Source organism: Miniopterus natalensis, chromosome 12 (genome assembly GCF_054644295.1).
Source record: "Miniopterus natalensis isolate mMinNat1 chromosome 12, mMinNat1.hap1, whole genome shotgun sequence".
NCBI lineage: Eukaryota > Metazoa > Chordata > Mammalia > Chiroptera > Miniopteridae > Miniopterus > Miniopterus natalensis.
The window spans coordinates 59,480,826-59,502,223 of NC_142092.1; the positions used below are offsets into that span (position 1 = coordinate 59,480,826).

General features: G+C 49.1%; 1 protein-coding gene across 1 annotated transcript; it reads left to right on the top strand.

The window, feature by feature from the left end:
• The first annotated feature begins 2,371 nt into the window (after window positions 1-2,371).
• TRAF1 (TNF receptor associated factor 1) lies at window positions 2,372-21,003 on the top strand. The gene is made up of 7 exons (XM_016213758.2): window positions 2,372-2,941; window positions 5,064-5,148; window positions 13,139-13,204; window positions 13,867-14,277; window positions 15,779-15,956; window positions 17,660-17,808; window positions 19,742-21,003. The coding sequence occupies exons 1-7, from the start codon at window positions 2,802-2,804 to the stop codon at window positions 19,958-19,960; spliced, it is 1,248 nt and encodes a 415-aa protein (XP_016069244.1). The 5' UTR covers window positions 2,372-2,801; the 3' UTR covers window positions 19,961-21,003.
• Window positions 21,004-21,398: the final 395 nt, after the last annotated feature.

Genomic DNA, 21,398 nt, shown 5'->3' on the forward strand with positions numbered 1-21,398 from the left:
AGACGACAGTCACCCGCCCGGGTGGGGGACATGGGGCGAACGGAGCTAGGGGACACATAGGCAACCCGGCTTGCGGGACGCGATGAAATCTCAAAGGCGGGTGCCCAGCACCATCCTGGGGAGGCCTACGGAGACGCCAAGGGGAAGTGGGGTCTGGTCCAGGTGGGCCCCGAAAGACAAGTGGAAGACTAGGGAGATGGGGGTGCGCGGCAGAGAGGCTTCGCGTGTGAGGGTCCCAGGGAGGCGCAGAGGGAAGAGAATTCTAAAGGAGGGGCCCAGAGTCGTGTCTGGTGCTGGCCAGAGGGCTGGTGGATGAAAACGGGCAGGCGCAGGGCGCTTGGCCACTTTGACATCGAGAACCTTGGAGAGATGATTCCACTGAGATGCCAGTGAGGCAGGGAGCACCTGTGTAGGCCATCTTTTCTAGAAGTTCTGTTAAAATGAGGGAGTATAGATTTGGGAGAGGAATTTGGGATGAAGGTGAAGAGCATTTTAAAGCACTACCTGTGGTTAGAAGTCCCTACTCACTCTCTGTGAGACCTCGGGCAAGTCGCTTAACCTCTTTGTGCCTTTATCTGTAAAACGGAGATAATGACAATACTACCTCATAGGGTTCATGTGAAGATGGGATGAGATGGTGCCTGTGAAAGTACTTCACACAGCGCTAAAAAGTAGTACATAACTATTTTTCACCAGCTGGGGCATATTTTGATGCTGATGGGAAGGAGCTGGTAGAGAGGGAGGCATTGAAGGCAGAGAGAAAAGAGACTAAACAGAAAAGGACCCAGAACTTGGATAGGGAGAGAAATCCTGGGTACCTATCTGTGTCAAACCAAGGGAAGGAGAGAACAGGTGCGGATGCGAGGAAGTTTGCAGGTTTGGGGTAGGCAGTTGAGGGAGTGCCTTTCTGATAGTCTTTTCTGAAGTAGGCCTCAAGGTCATTTGCTGAAAGAGCCCGGCCAGGGTTGGCCCAGGAGAGGTCCTGGTTTACACTGCAGCACCAGGGTGCCATGCCCTCTTTGTCAGCAGCCCCTGGTAGCCCCAGTTTTGCTCAGGGAAGGTTGGTAGTCGAATTTATCTCGGGTCAGAGGACAACATCTGACCTACTTTGCCCACTTGTGAGACTCAAATAAAGCTGATGGATGTGTAAACACTAGATATAAGCATCATTTACCATTTTAATCCTCTCCCCTAATCTGGAGGAGCTGGGAGGGCTGTGGCCATCATCAGAATATAGTGTCAAAGGCTTTTGAGCACCTCAGCTGGGCAGTGCATCATGGCACACTTTCACCTACAATCTCATTTAGTCTCAACAGTCAGGTGAAGTAGCTATTTCCCCCTTTTACAGATGCAGAAACTGCAGCTCAAAAGTTAAAGACCTTGTCTCAGGACGCACAGCTAGTAAATAGTGGACTTAAGATTTAAGCTCAGATTTGTTAGACCTCAAAGCCCATGATTTGAAATCATTATAAAAGTTTCCAAATCCCTAGTAGCAGCCCAGCAGGATAGAAAAATGTGAAGAAATTATCTTTCCCATTTGATAGGTGAGAAAATAGAGGCTGGATGCTCTGGCCTCCATCCCAGGCTCTTTAGGCTCCCCCACTCGGCCTTGCTTTCATCTCTCTTGTATGGGTAAAGGAACCCAGACCGAGCTTGGAGTCCCACAGACCTGCTGCGAATCTTGCTCCACCACCAGGGTTTGTGTGACTTTGGACCAGTAGTCTTGCTTCTCTGTGCCTATATGTGGCCACAGAATTCCCAACAGGTTACTTTGAGGAATAGGAAGGAAAATGTTACCCTGCTCACAGTATATGTGCCAGGCAGCGCAGATCCCACACAACAGTGGATCTGCATTCCACTTGGCCACTGAGACCAACTCCCTGTGGCCTTGTATTTATTTAGAGCTTTGTTCTCCTCAGGGCTGGGAAGTGGTGGTGCCTGACCTGGGTATGTGGCCACCTATGACTTCCTGAGTGGGGCCCTGAGGAGTGCACTGAGCAGTGTATGGTTCTGAGGCCTTGGACTTGAAAGGAGGGAAAGGTCCTGTGTTGTCATCATGACTGATGAGGAATGCCACAGGCAAGGCCATCAGAAGCCTCCTGCTACTTCTGGTTGCCTTGGCCCTAGGGTCACAGAATCTGAGAGCCCAGAGGAGCCTTGGAGACCACCTGTTGCAACTCCTGTTTTGGAGATGAGGTAACCGAGACCCATTGTGAGGAAGTGACTTTTATCTGAGACACCGGACAGTGCAGAGATCGAGCGCCTGAAACTTGCATTTTTGGAGCTGCCACCAGGACCTAGGGATTTCCACCAAGGCAGTGAGCACCCCCATCAAGAATTCTAGGCTGCTTGGAGGTCTCAAGGATCACAGACGAGTCACCGGCTCTGGCTGTCTGCCCATGTCCCCTGGGGAGGAGGTGGAGGAAGCCAGCAGCAGCCCGAGTTTCTCTGACAGGGGAACTCTGACTGTGGTTCCTGAAAGTCTGTGACATGGTTGTTTTTTCTCTCTGACTCGTTCTCTTGCTCTCTGTCACTCTAAAGAATGACTGGACACTCCTAGAGCCTTCAGTCAGCATCCAGGGGATTTTTTTCACCACAAAGGGTAATTCCTGCATCCCTCCTGTGATTCAGCTGTGACGTTGAACCACACAAGTCAGCGAGAAGATAAAGTCATCAGACTCCTGCTCACCAGAGAGGGTGCCCACGCCAGAACTTACCTCTTCTCTCAGCGCAGACTCCACAGGGCTGGGTGCCTCCCCGCAGGAACTAATCGGGCCCCCTGGCCAGCCTGGGACCCCGGGATGGCCTCTGGCTCAGCTAGCAGCCCCCGCCCAGCCCCCGATGAGAACGAGTTTCCCTTTGGGTGCCCCCCCACCGTCTGCCAGGACCCATCAGAGCCCAAGGCCCTCTGCTGCACCGCCTGTCTCTCTGAGAACTTGAGGTGAGGGGTCAGAGGAGCATAGAGTGGGTGGGAAGAAGGTACCAGGGAGGGACCCCTGATGGGAGAAGAGGGTGAGAGAAACTGGTGGCTTTGGGCAGGTGACTTCACCTCTCTGGGCCTCAGTTTCCTTGCCCTTTCCTTACAGTCCTTGACACTGCCCCTTCTGACTCTTGGTAGAAGTAGCCACAGACAGATGTCAGCTGTCACAGTAGAAGGCTGTCCAGGGTAGGGGAGAGCCTCAGGCCCAGCTGGGCTCCTTACTTACTATGAGGCTGGGCACAAATTGCTTTATGTCTCGAAGCCTCCACTTCCTTGTCTGTAAAATGCCTGTAAAGCTATATTCTATCTCCCAGGATTAAGAGGCACAATCAATAATATTCCAAAAAGTTTTTGTAATAATGAATATAAACTTTCTTAGTAAATGATAAACTTCTATACAACTATATCTCCTTCCATAATACCACCCATCATCTTGTACTATTTGCTGAGAACACTTTTAAAGGGAACAAAGATATCTATATATGTATTTGTAGGTGATATATTTATATATGTAGATATGGTGTGAATATGTATATGTTTATATATGTATGTATTTACAGATGATATGTACAGGGGCGGGCAAAAGTAGGTTTACGGTTGTGAGTATGCAAGTAATATTTATTTATTAATTATTGTATTATTTGTATGATTTCCATACAAACAACTATAAACCTACTTTTGCCCACTTTGCATATTCACAACTGTAAACCTATTTTGCCAACCCCTGTATGTATACATAATTGAATATGTATATATTTACATATAGATATATACTTATATAAAGAGATGTTTTACATATATAAAATATTTAAAATATCAATAACTCAGAGAGGTATGACATCCATACTATCATCAGCGTCCGACCTTAAGGGACTAATTTGAGCCAACTGTTTGCCTCTTTCCTTGGGTCTTCAGAAGAGCCTTGGAAAGGTGGATACTATTGTCCCATTTTACAGAAGAGGACATTGAGGCCTAATGGAGAGATTAGGTCAACTTGCCCCAGGTCAATTTACTGGCAAAGTGCTCTTTAACTGCCATACGCCCCCAGCGTGACCTTTGTTTGGGGCTTTACAGAGTAAGAAGGTGGGAAAACTGAATCACTCTAGTTTGAGAAATTCAAATGTTTTGATGCAGGGGGAGGGGAGAGGTTGTGGCCATGGAAAGACCAGGTTGTGGGGATAGGGTAGTCAAAGCCTGAATGATTTTACCATCAAGCTGATTGTTGTGGGTTCATCTCAGGCTTTTCACTGGGTCTCTTGGCTTCCCTCCTCATTATTCCAAAACCTGGCAGAGGTGGAGAAGGAGCTGACTGGATGTTGAAGGGACCCAGGCTTTAGGTATGAGGAGCTCTGCCCAGTTCTGCTCCTGACTCTGCCTACCCTTGGCCATTCCATATGTCCTCTGAGGTCTCACATTTGAGGCCTGACCAGTGGCTCTGACTGTGGATCAGAATTACTTGGGAGCTTTGTAAAATCTCATAGCCCATGTGTCACCTGGCGAGAGTCTGACACCCTCTCTTGGTGAAAACCTCAGGTTAGGTGTTCTCTGAGGCCCCTTCTTGTTTAATTGGTCGTGGTCAACTGTAATTCCTAAGGCAAAGAGTCAAAACCAAATAGAGGAAGCTGGGAACAATTGTAGCTACACAGCCACAATCCCTTGCCTGAAGCCCTAGCTCAGTTGTATTTTAGAAGTCAGAATTTTTTCACATTTCAGAAAAGCAAGTCAGTGCATTACTACATAATTCTTCCAGTGGAGTTGGGCAGCACCTTATAATCAAGCCTATTAATATTTCTGCAATGAAGCAAATATTCACACTAAGTGGGATAAGGGCTATAATAGCCCCCAGTCACTTCGGGCGGGTCAGGTTTAGCTGCCAAAGAAGCTCACTGCAAACTATGGGAAGACATTGGGTGCCCAGTGCTTTGAGGTTTGAGAACAGTGGGTCTGGGATTGTGGATCTGCATGCTCACTGTATCAGGCACTGTGCTGGGCAAAACCTCAGCTTTTGGAGCTACTGGGACAGAGGTTGGTGTCAGGAAGTCATGAATACCTCACTCAGCCAGATTCGTTCATATGTCTCTAGGAACGGCGAGGATCCAATCTGTCCCAAGTGCAGAGGAGATGACCCCCAATCTGTAAGCCCAGGAAGCCTTATGTCTCCGGAGAAGGTACGTTGGCACAGCCACGCAAGGGTATTTGTCCATTTTCTCCATTTGTCGAGATTGAGGCCCAGTAGACAGGTGTTCACACAGTCCCTGGCAGGCACCTTCCTCTCTGTCTCGAGTCTAGACTGAATTTGGTTTGTAAGCAGTGAGGAGACTGACAGCACCTTGGTTAAGCAACTTGCCCAAGGCCACCTGGCTGATCAAGGTGAGAACAACAGTCTAGACCTGGCACTTGCAAACTGTGTCCCACAGGCCACATCCAGCATGCCCCTTGTGTTTATATAGCCACGAGCTAAGAATATGTTTTATATTTGAAATAGTTAAGAAAAAAATCAAAAGAATGATATTTTGTGACATGTGAAAATGATATGAAATTCAAACTTCCATGTCCATAAATAAAGTTTTATTGGCACACAGCCACACCCACTCATTTTTGAATTGTATGTGGCTGCCTTCGCCCTGTGATAGCAGAGGTGACTAGTTGCAACTTGGGCTTCAAAGCCCCAAATATTTACTCTCTGCCCCTTTACAGAAAAAGTTTTGATCTAGACAGTTGTTCGTGTCCCTGATTGCCCTCAGACAAGGAGAGGCCATTCTTGGCTCCCCTCTGAGGCTCAGCCAAGCCGTGCTCCTAGGACTAAGAGATGGCCTTGGAAGTGTGAGGTGCCAAAGAGACATTCTCAAGCCCCCCAGTTTAGAATCCTAGCCCATCCAGGTTGGAAGGATTCTCACGGGTCATCTGTCCAGCTCAGAGGTTCCCACATGCTGACCAGAGCTGGTCCATTCCCACCAGTTCCTGACAGAATGATACAAATAAGGATATTGTAGTGAGTTTTTTATAAAACTAAATTCCACTTATAGAGTCAACCTTTACTCTGAGATTATGCTCTTCCTATACAAGTCTTTGTATAAATGAAATGATATGATAGTAAATGGTAGAATTTTTGGTAGAGCCTTTACTTGGTAAATTAAAAAGATGGCCATATTTATGTTAGTCTCCCAATTAAAAAAAACAAACATAAAACTTGTATCGATCCATGAATCCAAAGCTATAAGAATGTAAAAACCACTGCTCTAAACCTAACCCCTCGTCTTACACATGGGGCCCCGACACCCACTGGGGAGTCTCAGTGCGAAGCTTTCTGGGGATCAGGGTCTCACTGCTCAGCCATCCTCCATGTTATCACTGTGAGGCACCTGGCTGCTTTCAGCCAAAGCTCCTCCCTTGCCTCGAACCACAGCCCAGGGGCCAGGAGCCCAATGTTCAGGGATGGTTCTATATAATTCAGTTTGTGGCCAAGACAACTCTTGTGCCTGTTTCTCCATCTGTAAAATAAAGAGGCTACGTTTGCTCTGCAATGTCTTGTGATTTCAGATGACTGGTCAATGGCTGGCAGGGCAACTCTTCCTCCCACCTGTAGGACCTGAGGCTTGCAAGTCTTCACACCTCCCCTCCTTTCTCCTCTCTGTCCCCCACCCCCTTTCAGCGAGTTAGGGGAATGAGCAGACCCATAACTCTATGGGCTACTGCCCTCCCCCTGCACAAGGGAGGGCAGGGCTGGATGATTCCTGAGCCCCCTGCCTGCTTGAATGCTACAGGATTGTTGTTCTTAACTTGTTTCATTCTGACCTCTTAACAAAATTAATACACAGTAATTATACAACTCTTAGATAATATAGAGATATGTTGATATCTATTAATCCAGTGGCTTTAATTTTGTCATCTTTGTTAACGTGAAATCAGATGACAGTGGAAGTGCTCTGATTAAAGGGGAATCTGGAACCCTGTCCTCTTAGTTACCCCAGCTGCCCCAGGCCCTGAGGGACCCTGGGGATTCCTAGGGGGCCTGGCAGAGCATAATTTGAAACTTGCTGCCTTAAACCAAATGAAGTGACTCTAATGGTGGAATTATAGGCACTGTAACAAGCAAGAGGGTGGGAGGGGTGCTGCCTACATTTGGGGGCAGGCAGATCTCCAAGCAGCATGGGTCTCCCTCTCACCCCCTGAAGCCATCATCACTGTACCCCCAGTGGAAGGCTGGGGAAGCGGGGGAGGGGAGGAGCGGTAATGAGCCAGTGGTCTGACTCCTGCACAAAGCCACCTAGAGGAAAGACAAGGGACAACTCCAGCTCCTGACCGTGATGGGAACTTTGGGGGACTTTTGACCAAAGGAAAGCAGCTGATTATAAGTCAATAGTTTGCATGCATGGTAATTGCGAAGTTTGTCTGTGCATCTGGGAAAACCTGGAGACTGGAGGTGGGTGGAAGTGTTGGGCCGGAGACCAGCTGAGCTAAGCCCCGAGGCACCCATCCTTGCGAACACTTTCTGTGCCATCTGCTTATCAGTTTGTCCTTACCCTCTGACTTCATTAGATTGGTATCTCTCTAAGCAGTGCTGGCAGCCACGGGCCCCTTAGGTAATAGAAGAAGCAGATATTAAAGGATTACTACTGACCTAGTTAGAGACTTGGTTCTTGCCTGGCATGACCTTCTCGTAGAAGTGACGTGAATAGGGGGCAGCCTGTGGATAGAAAATAACATTCAATTCTCACTGCCTGCGACCCTGTGAATGAAATGGTTTCTCTCACTCTCTTCCCTCTGAGGCCACTCAAGGTCAAAAGCAAGCTGGCATCTGTTGCCAGTGGCTGACAATAATGCCTTAACTTATTCTAGAATCAGAAAGTGACAGGCGGTCAAGCTGTCTAGTCCAATTTCCATTCTGTTCTTTACTGGATTCCTGCCAGGTGGCTTTATGTCCTCCCAGTGATGGGAGGCTCATTACTCTAAGAAATCACCACTTCCGCTGTGGGGGGCTCTGACTGTTGTACCATTTTCCTCTTCATTTGTACTGAGCTGAAGTCTGTCTCCCTTAAGGCCACACAAGGCAAGTCAGTCGGCCTCCTGTCCTCTGAGGTAGTCCTGCATATGAGTGGAAAGGTGCTGACCACAACCCCCTTGAGTCTGTCCTTAGTCTCAGTGCATCTGTGTCCTTTGAAGTGTGATGTGTAGAAATGAACCCCTGAACCCTTACACTGCTGAGCTCAACAGTTGCATCTGTAACCTCATTGATCCTGTGACATCCTGTATGGGTGGTTGTGATATATCGAGGCTCCATGAGGAGGTGTGCCTGGACCAAAGTCATGTAGCAAGAGGGAGGCAAAGCCAGTCTCCAACTCCTGCATCCTAGGCTGGTGGCATCTTCCCCTCTGCTGCCTCCATGGCAGACCACCCTAAATGTGTTCTGCGGGTTTAAATTTCACAGTCAGCCTTAAGTGCTGGAAAAACAGGAATGGGCAAGACTACTTTCAACTAGGAAAATCAGACAGGGCTTCCTAGAAGAGGTGGCAGCTGAGCTGAGCAGAGGTTGCCAGAGAGGAAGCTGGCCCAGGTGCAGAGGAGGGCAGGCCTGGCGGGCAGAAGACAGACTGACTGGGCCTGCCCTGTCACAGTAGAGTACTTCTCCCTCAACACAGCTGAAACCTGAGCAAAAACAGCCCCTCCAGTCATCCAAGACTTCAGGTAGTCTTTGTGCCAGTATGGCGGTGTGGGCCATGCCTGGCATGCTGCAGACCCTCTGTTCTGTGCAGTAGCTTCACAGAGGCTGCTCTCATGCTCCTGGCACCCTCCTAACACTCACATTCTTGGAAGCTTGTGGGTTTCTAAGTGGGGGCCTCTCAACAGAACCCTCTGCTGACCCCGTCACAAAAGGCCTGGGTAAGCAGAGTGGCTAAGAACACCACACCCCCCAGACTTCCCGGACACAGACAGAAGGACGAGTGTTCCCTCAGGGCTGGGATTTTGTTTTCTGTTTCTGTTTCCTCCTCAGAGGAAATTCCACTGCAAATTTTATTTTTAGCAATTTGAAGCTTGAGGCCACTAACGGGGGCTGCTTGTGGCACCAGATATATACCAGGCTTGGCCCAGGGCAGATGCCCCGGTCCCAAGGGCAGTGCTTAATCCACTGGAATACTACTGCTAATACTAATAATAATAATAATGGCTGACATTTATTCTGTATTATGGTAGGCAGAATGATGTCCACATGTTAATTCCTATGAATACATTGCCTTACGTGGGCTGCTATAACAAAGTGCCACAGACTAGGGGCCTTGAACAACAGAAATTTATTTTCTCATAGGTCTGGAGACAAGTTCAAGAAAGGCTCGGTCTCTCCTGAGGCCCCTCTCCTTGGCTTGTAGATGCTGATGCCATATTTTCCCCATATCTTCACATTGCCTTCCCTTCACATCTGTGTTCAAATTTTCTTTTCTTACAAGGACAACAGTCATATTCATTGGGGCCCACCCTCATTTTAATTTAATTACCTCTTTAAAGACCTTATGTCCAAATACAGTCGTGGTCTGGGGGTTAGGACTTCAACATATGAATAGGGGGCATGGATAATTTAGCCCATAATAGTGGCAAAAGGAACTTTGCAGATGTGACTAAATTAAGGATCCTGAGATGAGGAGATTATCCTGGATTATCTAGGTGTGTCCAGTGTAATCGTAGGGGTCCTCATTAGAGGGAGACTAGAGAGTCAGAGAGAGATTGGAAGATACTCTACCACTGGCTTTAAAGACGGAGGAAGTGACCATGTACCAAGGAGTACAGGTGGCCTTTAGAAGCTAGAAAAAATAAGGAAACAATTCTCTCCTAAGGCCCCCAGAAGGAACAAAATCCTGCTGACACCTTGATATTTTGGACTTCTGATCTACAGAACTGTTAGATAATACATTTGTGTTGTTTTAAGCCATAAGTTTGTGGCATTTTATTATAGCAGCAATATGTAACTAAGACCAGAATTTACATGTGCTGTCCCATTTCATTCTCATGAGAACTCTCTACGGGGGGGGGGGGGGGGGGGTTGTACTATCATTATCCCCATTTTGCAGAGGAGGAAAGTGAGACATGGGAGGTTAATACTCTCCCAAGGCCTCACAGCTAGTATGTGACGTGAACGAAATGGCCTTTGTACCCTGACAGGCTGGCTCCAGAGCCCAGCCCTTAACCCCCGTAGCGCTCATTAGGGAATGAGCGACTCACTGATGATGGAACTATGAGCAGACTACTGGCCACCGAGACCTTCAAGTCACCTCTGCCATCCTCTGACAGCCACTGGAGTCTGGTCACAGCCCACATCCATCCACACATCATAACAAGGACACCCCCTGCATCCACCCTGGGCCTGGCTTTTCCCTGCACTACGCAACACCTCTTTTGGCTCAGCCACCAAGAAGACATGTGCCCCTCTGCCTGCATGGTGATTCTGGAATTCCACCGCTTTCTCTCTCCCACCCTTTATACTTCCTATGGCTCTCACTCCCAGCTTAGAACCGCAGAGGATTCGAATCATGGACTTCGAGGGTGTTTTAGGGCCTGAGAGGCTCCCTTAGTCCACTCACCAGGAACCAGGTCCACACCAAGGATCAGTCCCTCTGTTGTGCCCACAGATCAGGAAGCTACCTGCTGGGAGAGCTGCGTCACTACACACTTCCCAGTGCCAGCACGGTCTCCCTGCCAAGGCTGCCCTCTCCCCACACCCCCAATACAACATCTGTTTTCTATTCTTTGTTAAGAACATCTTGTGCTTGAACCCCAGGGTAGTAGGGCGAAGGGGGGTGGCCCTTTGCTGGGCTGTGTTTTGTGCCCTAAGCCAACCATACTCGTTAAGCCCACGCTCTAGCTTCTTTTACTTTTAAAGACTAATAACTAATGTAGCTTTGTGTTTGCTCAGCCCCAAAGACCTCTGTCCTCCCCTTTTTTAATCCAAATCTCCATTTGGCTCCATTAGAGTATTCTGTTTTATTTTATTATTTTGTTTTGTTTTGTTTTTGTTTTTTCTCTTTTTGTTTGTCTTTGTTTTGTTGATGTTGTTTTGTTCTAGATTATTCTTTTTTAAACAACAACAGCAACAAAACTCTGGAAATCAACATATTATTTGTAGGCAATAAAATTCACTTGTTTTAAGTGTACAGTTTGATGAATGCTGGTAAATTTATACAGTTGTGTGATGACTACAGTCAAGATGGTGAACGTTTCTTTTCCGCACCAGGAAAAGCTTCCTCGTGCCCCTGGTTAGTCAGTCTCCCCAGATGCAGCCCCAGGCAACCACCCATAGACTTTCTGTCACTGCAGTTTCGCCTTTTCTAGAATCTCAAAAGAATGGAACCATACTTGTAGTCCTTTGTGTTTGATTTCTTTTATTTAGCATAATGTCTTTGAGGGTCCTCCTTGTTATTGCATGTAGTGTTTTAGTCCCTCTGATTGCTGAGTAGTGTTCTAGAAAAATTTAAAAAGCCACTGTCCATTCACCAGATGATGGATATTTGGATTGCTTCTAGTTTAGAGCTATTATTAATGCAGCTGCCATGGACATTCACATACACATGTAAACATGTCAGTTTCTCTTGGGTAAATTCTAGGAGTGCAGTGTGGCTTGTATGGTAACTTTACAAGCGTGCTTTATAAGTAAGTTGCTTTGTAAGTACGATTTAACTTTATGAGATACTTCTATAGATTTTCTTCCGAAGTGGCTGTGCCATTTTGCATTCCCACTGGCAACATTCCTATTTCCCAGTTCCTCCACGTCCTTACCAAAGCTCAGTATTGGTGTTCTTTTTTAATCTTAGCCATCTTGGGAGTGGATGATGGTATTTCATGGTGGTATTTCATTCTCATTTGCATTTCTCTATTGACTAGTGATGTTGAGCATCTTTTCATAGGCTTGTCATTTATATATCTCCTTTTGGGAAGCATCTGTTTAGTATTTTACCCATTTTTTATTAGGCTGTTTGTCTTCTTATTACTAAATTGACAGAGTTCTTTACATATTCTGGATACAAACCCTTTCTGGATATCTGTTTTGGAAAAAACTTCTCCCAGTTCCCCTTGGGCTTACACTTGATAAGAGATACAGTTGACCCTTGAATAATGCAGGGGTTTGGGGTACCCACCCCACACACAACAGAAAACCTGTGTATAACTTTTGACTGCTCCCAAATTTAACTACTACAGTTGTCCCTCAGTATCCATAGGACAGTGGTTCCAGGACCCCCCACAGATATCCAAATCCATGGATGTTCAAGCCCCCTATATAAAATGGTGTAGATCAATGCAAATAGCCAGCCCTCTGCATCCGTGGGTTCCCAACTGCACATCCAAAACAGTACAGGTATTTCTTGGGGGGGGAAATCCGTGTATTGGTAGACCCACACAGTTCAAACCTATGTTGTTCAAGGGTCAACTATAGTGATGTGGTGTAGGAAGAGCCTGTGTCTACACTGCTTCCTAGCCGTTCCTTCTTGGGCAAATCCCTTCCCCTCTAAGCCTCAGTTTCTTTATCAGTAAAATGGGGACAGAATACCTACCCTGCCTTTCTATAGCATTGTCAGGGGTCCTAGGAAGAATTATGACCATGAAACCATTTTGTAAACTCCTCAGACCTGTAAATAGGTTAACAGTATGGTCAGGCTGCTGTTGAACACTGAGACCCTTCTGCATCCCTGCCCTTAGGCTGTGCATTATCCAGAAGGAGAGCAGTATAGGGCAGGCACTCTCTAGTCAAGGCAGATTGCCAAGGAGGGATGCAGATGGCAATTGTGCGGAGCATCCCCATGGGCTTCAGGAGGAGGGAGGTGCTCACTCATGCAGCTAGCATGTCCCAAGTGCCTCCTTTGTGCCAGGCCCTGACCTCAGCACTAGGAAAACAGCCTCACAGAGCCCGCAGACCAGTGGGGGCAACCAAAGAGTGAATGGTGCTGTGTGTATCCTGTCCTGACAGGAGAAGTAGCCCGGCTGCCCAGGATCACAGCAGGGGCCCTGAGCCTGCTTTGAAGGAGGGTTACAAAAGGGGGCAGCCCGGCAGAAGGACCAGCATGTGCAGAGTCCTGTGCGCCAGCCCATCATGTGCCCTGTTGGATCCTGATGCTTTGCTGAAAGCCCCAGTGGTCCCACAGGGACTCCCATAACACCCAGTGATATTATTTCCAGGATCACCCTGAGGCGGCTACAGATGGAGTTGTGTGCCCCTTTGCAGGCGTTGGCTGCTCCTTCAAGGTAAGCATCTGAGTGTGAGAAAGGACATCTCTCCACTGCAACCCTAGAGCGCTGGGTCTCCCCACTTCAGCCCTTCCAGGATTTTCCCACATCAAGCTACTCCTCTGTATGCCCCTTACATTAATGACCTTCTCAAGCAGCAAATCTCACTAGTAAAACATTTCCACACTCCAGAAAGTTCTTCTTAATGTCTCATCTTAGCATTGTAGCATCACTGAAATGACCAACCCCTCCCCCCATGCCTCTCTCCATGGTCCTGAATCATCACTGCACTTGGGGCAGAATTGTTGCTCTAGACCAGGGGTGGGAACGTCTGGTCCATGGGCTGTATCATTTGGTCTGGCCCTGCCAAGGCAACCACAGGCAGGACTCAAAATTCAATAAGTCTAGGAGTTTTTTTCATAGCTAATTTTTAAGTTGATAATTTTGTATGGCCCGCAAATGATGTTATAAATATCCAAATGGCCCTCGGCAGAAAAAAAGTTTCCCCACCCCTGCTCTAGAGGCTTGGAGGCACGTGGCTCACTGTGGGCATGTCTCATGCCAGGGTCCTCTGATTCCCTCTCGCTGCACACAAAACAAGTTTGCCTTTGCTGAGTGAATGGATCTGACTTTCTTTGGGAACCTTGCCTTTTCACTGATCAGCCCCACTCTCTGGGCAGGGGAGCGCCAAGTTCATGCAAGAGCATGAAGTCACCTCTCAGGCCACCCACCTAAACCTGCTGTTGGAGTTCATGAAACAGTGGAAGGCCCAGCTGGGCTCAGGCCTGGGTTCAGGGCCCATGGCCCTGGAGCGGAATCTGTCAGACCTGCAGCTGCAGGCGGCCGTGGAGGTGGCTGGGGACCTGGAGGTAGACTGCTACCGGGCACCCTGCTCTGAGAACCAGGAGGAGTTGGCCCTGCAGCACTTCATGAAGGAGAAGCTCCTGGCCGACTTGGAAGGGAAGCTGCGCGTGTTTGAGAACATCGTCGCCGTCCTCAACAAGGAGGTGGAGGCCTCCCACCTGGCCCTGGCTGCCTCCATCCACCAGAGCCAGCTGGACCGCGAGCTCATCCTGAGCTTGGAACAGAGGGTAAGCATGGGACACAAGGTTGCCTTCAAGGCTGGCTCAGGGGTTCTCTTCTGCCCTGGCTTGTCTCCAGAGCAGTGGATCAACCTTCTTCTGAAGCATTCTCTCCACTCACAGCAGTCATTCCCCCATCAAAAAGTATCTCTCCTGTGTCCCAAGACCTCTAGGTGGAGCACTTGGAAGTTCTAGTTAAGGTCAATTCCCCCATCCAGTGCTTCATTTCCTTTGCTCAAATTTCTCCCATGGTAGGACACTCCCTTCCCAAGCTGCTCATTCCATTGATGGATTTTTTCACTATTAGAAAGTTCTTCCTACACCAAACTGAAATCAGTCTCTTTGTTTCTTACCTGCATTGTTCCTGACTTTGCCCCTCAGGGCCCACAAAATAAATCTCCCTTCTAGATCCTGTGGAAGCCCTTCAGAGATGAGCAATCAGTGATTATAACCTACCTGAGTATTTCCTTCTTTAGGCTAAATGCCCCTAGTGCCTTCACCCCTTCATCACAGCACATTGTTTCATGCTGTTCACATACACTCTGGCTCAGTCTCTAAAGGATTCCACACATTCAGAATGGTGATCCTGGACCAACTCCAGATAATCCACTTACCTGACAGTTCTTGGTTGAACAGGACTGTCATCCCCTCCTTTGTTCCAGAGCTTATACTTTTCTTAATATAATCAGTCACCATGTTAATGTTCCCCCTTTTTTTGGGGGGGGGGGAGCCAACATGACATCACTGTCTCATGTTGAGTTAGTCCTGGATTTTAGTTCCAGCTCCACCATTAACTTGCTATGTCTGAGCAAGTCACTTTCCCTCTCAGTACTTCAGCTTTCTCATCAGTAAAATGAGGGATTCAGCTTCTTTAAAGAACACTTATTTCCACTCCTGGCTTCCCTATGTGAGCACACCCAAGAATAAATTTATATTATGTCAAATGTGAATGGGGAAACCTACCGGAAGAACCAGGCACTGGGTTTGAGTGAAGAGGAAAACCTTTTTTTACGTAACTCTTGCCCCAGTTAGAAGGTGGGCTCCCTGAGGGCAGCGACCATGTATTTAGTTCATGAGCAAACTTCCTGGCTCTACTCTTACATGCCAGGCACTATGCAAGGCAGGCACACAGAGAGAAAATGAGCATGGGCCCAGCCCTCGGTAGGGAAGACATCTATCTGGTAGGAAAGGCAGAAAAATAACCCTCATAAAACTGCTGTAAAGGCTCTGTAAGAACATAGATGAGAGAGAGATCAGCTGAGCTAGGGCAGTGATTGAATGCTTCCCAGAAGAAGGGCTGTGTGAGCCAGGTTTCTGATGGATGAATAGGAGTTGGCCAGTAGAGGAGGAAGGAAAAGGAATCCCAGGCAGGAGGTACAGCGCATGCAAAGGCAGATGCACACGCCTGAGGGAGACATGGTCAGGAAGGCATATTTTTGGCAGTGTATCTCCATATCACACCCCCCTAAGCCAGGTTCTGGTGTCCCTGGTTGAGCTGGCTTTCCCACAGGTGATGGATTTGCATCAGACACTGGCCCAGAAAGACCAGGCCCTGGGTAAGCTGGAGCAGAGCCTGCGCCTCATGGAGGAGGCCTCCTTCGATGGCACCTTCCTGTGGAAGATCACCAACGTCACTAGGCGGTGCCATGAGTCAGCCTGTGGCAGGACCGTCAGCCTCTTCTCCCCAGGTAACACCTCTCCAGGAGCACAGAGACTCACTGGGCCCTGAAAACAGCATGGGGAGCAGCCAACTCTGTGACTCCGTACTGTGTCCAGTTAGGCCAGTGTCCCTTTGGGCCACCTACCGTGCTGGGACCACAGAGGGGGCAGCGCCTGGCTCAGCCATGTAGAGCACGGGTTATTTGAACTGCCACACCTTCCATCTCCCCGAGTATCAGTCACATCCTGCAGACAGGAATAAAATTGTCATTGACTTCGAATGGATGTCTGATGTGAAAGACAGTGTGCCGTGAACCAAAGCGTGTGCGAGTGAGAGGAGGCAGAGGATGATTCTCACAGGCAAGTCCCTGGGACCCCGCCCTCAGAGAGCCAGTGGTCCGAAATAAGACAAGCGCAGGGCTGAGTGCACGATTGTGGGTAGGGCGTTAGGAAGTGGTATGTGACCGGGGCAGTTCTTATTCATTTCTAGGGCCCCGGGGCCTGCCATAGTGTCTTGTGTGAAGTAGCTACTTGATAGATGTTTCCCTCAATTAATCGATTTCTGTTTCTAAAACAATGTGTATATTTGTGCATGGAATGCTCAGACCTGCGTGCTCTCCCCCTCTTCCCTCTCGTCTTTCATGTGCGTCCTCATAAACGGCAAGAGGGAGGGGGACATTAAGGAAGGTGTGTGTAGATGATGACCTGAACGGCCTCTCACCTTTGCCCCAGCTTCATACGTCTCCTGTCCATCTGCTCCTCTGATGCACCAACAGGGCTGGGATAGAGAGAGGCATCGGAGTTTGCTCCACACCATAGAGCAGAGCTGGGTCCCAAAGCCAGGCCCCTTTCCTCACGCGGCAGCCCCTTCATGGGGTGGCCTCACCTCCAACATGTAGGCTTTTTCTCTTCTCTTCTTTCCAATGAGGGACAAAGCAAGCAGTGTCTCTGGCTTCCTGTTCTACCAAAACGTAAGGACAGGATGAGTCAGACTGTCAGTCTGTCCCTCCTCTGCCCCTTCCTGCCTGCCCCACCCATCCTCTGTCCCCAATCACTCCCTCCTAGAGGGGCCCTTATGGTGACAACCACTGGAACCCACACTGCATGACCCCTTTGGCTGCCGAGGGAGAGAGCCCCCAGGCCCCTGTGCTGAGTCACCAGAGAGTGATTCACTCCTCAGGGGCCTTTGCCAAGGGTGCCTGGAAGAACTGTGAGCCCCCTCAGTCTTCCCCAGCCTCCAGAAGCCCCCAGCCCCTTGGCCTAGGACAGCAGAAAGAAGTCAGTGTTGGAATGTAGGAGGCCTGGCCCCTAATCCTGGCTCTGTCCCCAGCACACTGAGGCCAGACACTTCCACTGGCTGGGTTCGGTTTCCCGATGGCAAAATGCAGGTCGGTTAAGTCCAAAGTATGGTCCCTGGACCAACAGCATCACTGTCCCCGTTGGACATGCAGATTCTCAGTCCTCACCCAGCACTACTGATCCCAAAACTCAGGGGGTGGGGCCTGGCAATCTGTGATTCTGATGGCCAGTTGACAGCCACTAGGCTAGATGAGCTCCAAGATCTGGATCCTCTTGGACTGTATGTAACCAAGAAGAATGCTGGGCTCCACCCCCAGATTTCTTATTTGATTCCCTGACCTTGGGCATGCCTAACTTCTGGCCCCAGTTTCCTCATCTGCAATGCTAGCAGTCTCCAGCTGCATCGGTGCTGACTCTGGCTTCCACATTCCAGCTTTCTACACTGCCAAGTACGGCTACAAGTTGTGCCTGAGGCTCTACTTGAATGGTGATGGAACAGGAAAGAGGACCCACCTGTCACTCTTCATTGTGATCATGAAAGGGGAATACGATGCTCTGCTGCCCTGGCCTTTCCGGAACAAGGTACGGGCCAAGGGGAACACTGGGGGTGGGATGGGGAAGCCTGGGTCCTGGTCCTGGTCTAGCCATGAACTGGCAGGTGACCTGCACAAGTCCCTTGCCCTCTCTGCATTATCAGCTCCTTTCATAAAATAAGAGCCTGAGTTCACATCTAGTAGCCAAGGCTCCCTCCAGCATCATTAGTCCATGGGCAAAAATGCCTGGACCGACACCCCTGGGAGGCATGTTGAAAAGAAATTCACCTGGTGGGATGAATAAAGAAACTTCCTGGAGGAGGTGCTGTGGGGCCAGCCTGAACTAGCAGCATTTTCAGAGAGAGGGAGAGAGGCAGATGATACTACACACCTGTCAGAATGGCCAAAATCCAAAACACTGATAACACCAAAGGTTGGCAAGGATGTGGAGTAGCAGGAACTCTCACTCACTGCTGGTAGGAATGCAAAATAGTACAGCCACTTTAGAAGACAGTTTGGCAGTTTCTTATAAAACTAAGTATACTTATAACGTGTGCTGCAGCAATCACACTCGTTGGCGTTTACCAAATGAGTTGAAAACTTATGTCCACACAAAAATGCACACATGGATGTTTATAGCAGCTTTATCCATAATTGCCAAACTTGAAAGTCACCAATATGTCCTTCAGTAGGTGAATGGATAAACAAACCATGGTACATTCAGACAATGGAATATTATTCAGCACCAAAAAGAAATGAGCTATCAGGCCATGAAAAGACATGGAGGAACCTTAAATGCATATTGCTAAGTGAAAGACACCAATCTGAAAGGCTACATACTGTATGATTCTAGCTATATGACATTCTGGAAAAGGCAAAACGATGGAGACAGTAAGAAGATCTGTGGTTGCCAGGGGCTGTGGGGAGAGAGGGATGAATGGGCAGGGCACAGGATTTTTAGGGCAGTGAAACTATTCTGTATGATACTATAATGATGAATACATGTTATCACACATTTGTCCAAACCCATAGAATGTACAACACCAAGAGTGAACCCTGATGTAAACTATGGACTTCGGGTGACAATAATGTGTCAGTGTAGGTCCATCGAGTGTAACATACATCCCACAATGATGCGGGCGTTGGTAGTGTGGGAGGTTGTGTGGGGGCAGGAGGTGATGGGAAATCTGTATTTTCCATTCAGTTTTGCTGTATACTTAAAACTGCTCTAAAAAATAAAGTCTATTAAGAATGTTTAAAAGGGCAAGAGTGCCACAGTGGTCTGGATATGAGCCGTAGGTCAGTAGTCCCCACACCTGCCCGGAGATTTTAAAAATACCCACACCTGGGTCTCACTATATAGAAAATAGTGAGGCCTGAGCATCAGGATTTTTAAAAACTTCCCAGGGGATTCTAAGTGCAGCCAACTTTGAGAACAGCTGCTGTGGGTGATGGGAAGACATTTCATGTCCTGATGGGCATTCCAGTGACGTGTACCAGGGAAGAGGGTTTGTGTCACTGAGATCATCAGCATCTTGGGGGTACACATATCTGCCCTGTGCAGACAGACATTTCCAGACATTGACTGACAGCCCCTCAGCAGAAGGCCTCTTTCTTCTCGCCCCCCTGCCTCACCTAGGAGGTTCCGTGTAGTTGACTATCAAACATCTCTGAGCGGGAAGGGGCGTTACAGGTTATGAGTCCAGCCTCCTTGTCAGGGCTCAGTCCCACCTATAGCCCCAGCAGCCAACCAAAATTGACTGTGGCAGCCAAATTCCCTCTTACTGTTGAATAGAACATCAGATCCCTAATTATAGGACAGTCCCCAAAGCCTGTTCAGAATACCAGGTGCTTCCATTCCCAGGGGCTCCCTAACAAATCTGAGCTCAGGGTCTGAGGGGCTGCACAGTGGCAGACAGACCAGCTCTGGGCCCCTGGGTGCACTGCCCAGGGTCTGACCTCCCACCTGCCCTGTCCCATAGGTCACCTTCATGCTTCTGGACCAGAACAACCGTGAGCACGCCATTGACGCCTTCCGGCCCGACCTGAGCTCAGCATCCTTCCAGCGGCCCCAGAGTGAAACCAACGTCGCCAGCGGCTGCCCTCTCTTCTTCCCTCTCAACAGGCTGCAGTCGCCCAAGCATGCTTATGTGAAGGACGACACCATGTTCCTCAAGTGCATCGTGGAAACAAGTGCTTAGGGGATCTGGGGACGAGTAGCTGCATCTGTGTCCTGAGGGAGCACCAACCCAGACTGGAGGAAGTCCTGCCCTTGGTGTCCACAGTCCCCAGGCACAGTAATAGCTGGGCTGGCATGATCGGAGCAGGGCTGACAGGTTGACTGTGGCAGCCATCAGCTTAGGTGGCTGGCAGGCCCTTGGGCTGGGCCCACAAAGGCAGAGGGTTCAGAAGGAGGTGGTGGCAGAACTGTTCTCTCTGCACTGACCACGCAACACTGGCCGCCACTCCAACCCTGAATGTTGAGGCAGACTCTGACTAAGATGGGGAGGGAAGGGGGACCAGACCTGGGACATGGATCGCCACCTGGAGATAAAGGACCTGAGCCTGGAAGGTCTCTGCAGGGCCACCATGGAAACTGGAAACACACTTGCTGCCCTCCTGCCCGGGGTCAGAACCAAGGGGTGGAAGGGACAGGTTGCCAGTGTGAAATCATTCTGTCCAGACATACACTGAGTTCCCCATCACTGGAGGTAAACAAGCAAAGCCAGAGGGCTACACTGGAATGGGGGAAGGCATTAAATTGGGGGTTGGATATGAAGACCTTCAAAATTCCTTCCAGCCCAGAAAGTCTCTAATTCTAGGCCTCCTCGTCCAGGTGAGGCCTATGGCTGCAGGGGCTCTGGAAACATTCAGGAGCCTCGTGTCCTCCAGGTTTCGCACTCACCTTCAGTACCACCAGGTGGGCTGAGCTGGCCGGCACAGCACCTACCACATACACACAAACCCTGCGTCCTATGCCTCCCCCAGCCCAATTCCCCTTCACCTTCTCCAGGTGCAACAAGGTCACTGAGCTCTCAGGAGCAGCCAGAGGAGCGTGAAGGAAGAGAGGCATAAACTCTCCACTGCCTGCCCGGGGCTCACCTTCCACGCTTTCCAGAATCCTGTGTCGCCTGATTAACCAAGGTATTCACTTTTCTTGTTGACTGATCAGGGTCTCTGAGCCACTAGCAGAGGTTGCCCTTTCAAGTGTGTATAAAACCAAAGAAATATTTTTTTTAAAAACCCTCTTTTGACGTTCTCATGATGGCGTATGGTCGTGGAAGTTGGTCATAACTGAGCCAAACCTGAAAGGACCGTTGCTGTGTTTCAGTGGCACTGCCAGTTTTGCAGGTAACATCCCCTCTTGCCTTAGTCTTTTCCTCTCTGTAATGGGGAGAAGCAGCCAGCCGCCTCCCTCGCTGGGTTCTGTGGACCTCACAGGAGGTGCTAACAGGAGAGGCTGGAGAGAGAAAGGCCTGGGCACCACTGCCTACCTGTCATGGCCTGGCTGTGGTCCACGCTTGTCTTCTCACCTTGGAGGCCTCACACAACCAAGTCCTACGGGGACCCTGGCTTGCTTTCCAGAGACCCTGAGGCTTCATGCTGCGGCTCAGAGCTCCAGGTCAGGGCCTCACTCCT

Coding starts and splice junctions, on each gene's coding strand:
- TRAF1 (XM_016213758.2), top strand. CDS start 2,802: ATGGCCTCTGGCTCAGCTAGCAGCCCCCGCCCAGCCCCCGATGAGAAC. Junction 14,278..15,778: donor TCCTGAGCTTGGAACAGAGG/GTAAGCATGGGA, acceptor GCTTTCCCACAG/GTGATGGATTTGCATCAGAC. Junction 15,957..17,659: donor CGTCAGCCTCTTCTCCCCAG/GTAACACCTCTC, acceptor TCCACATTCCAG/CTTTCTACACTGCCAAGTAC.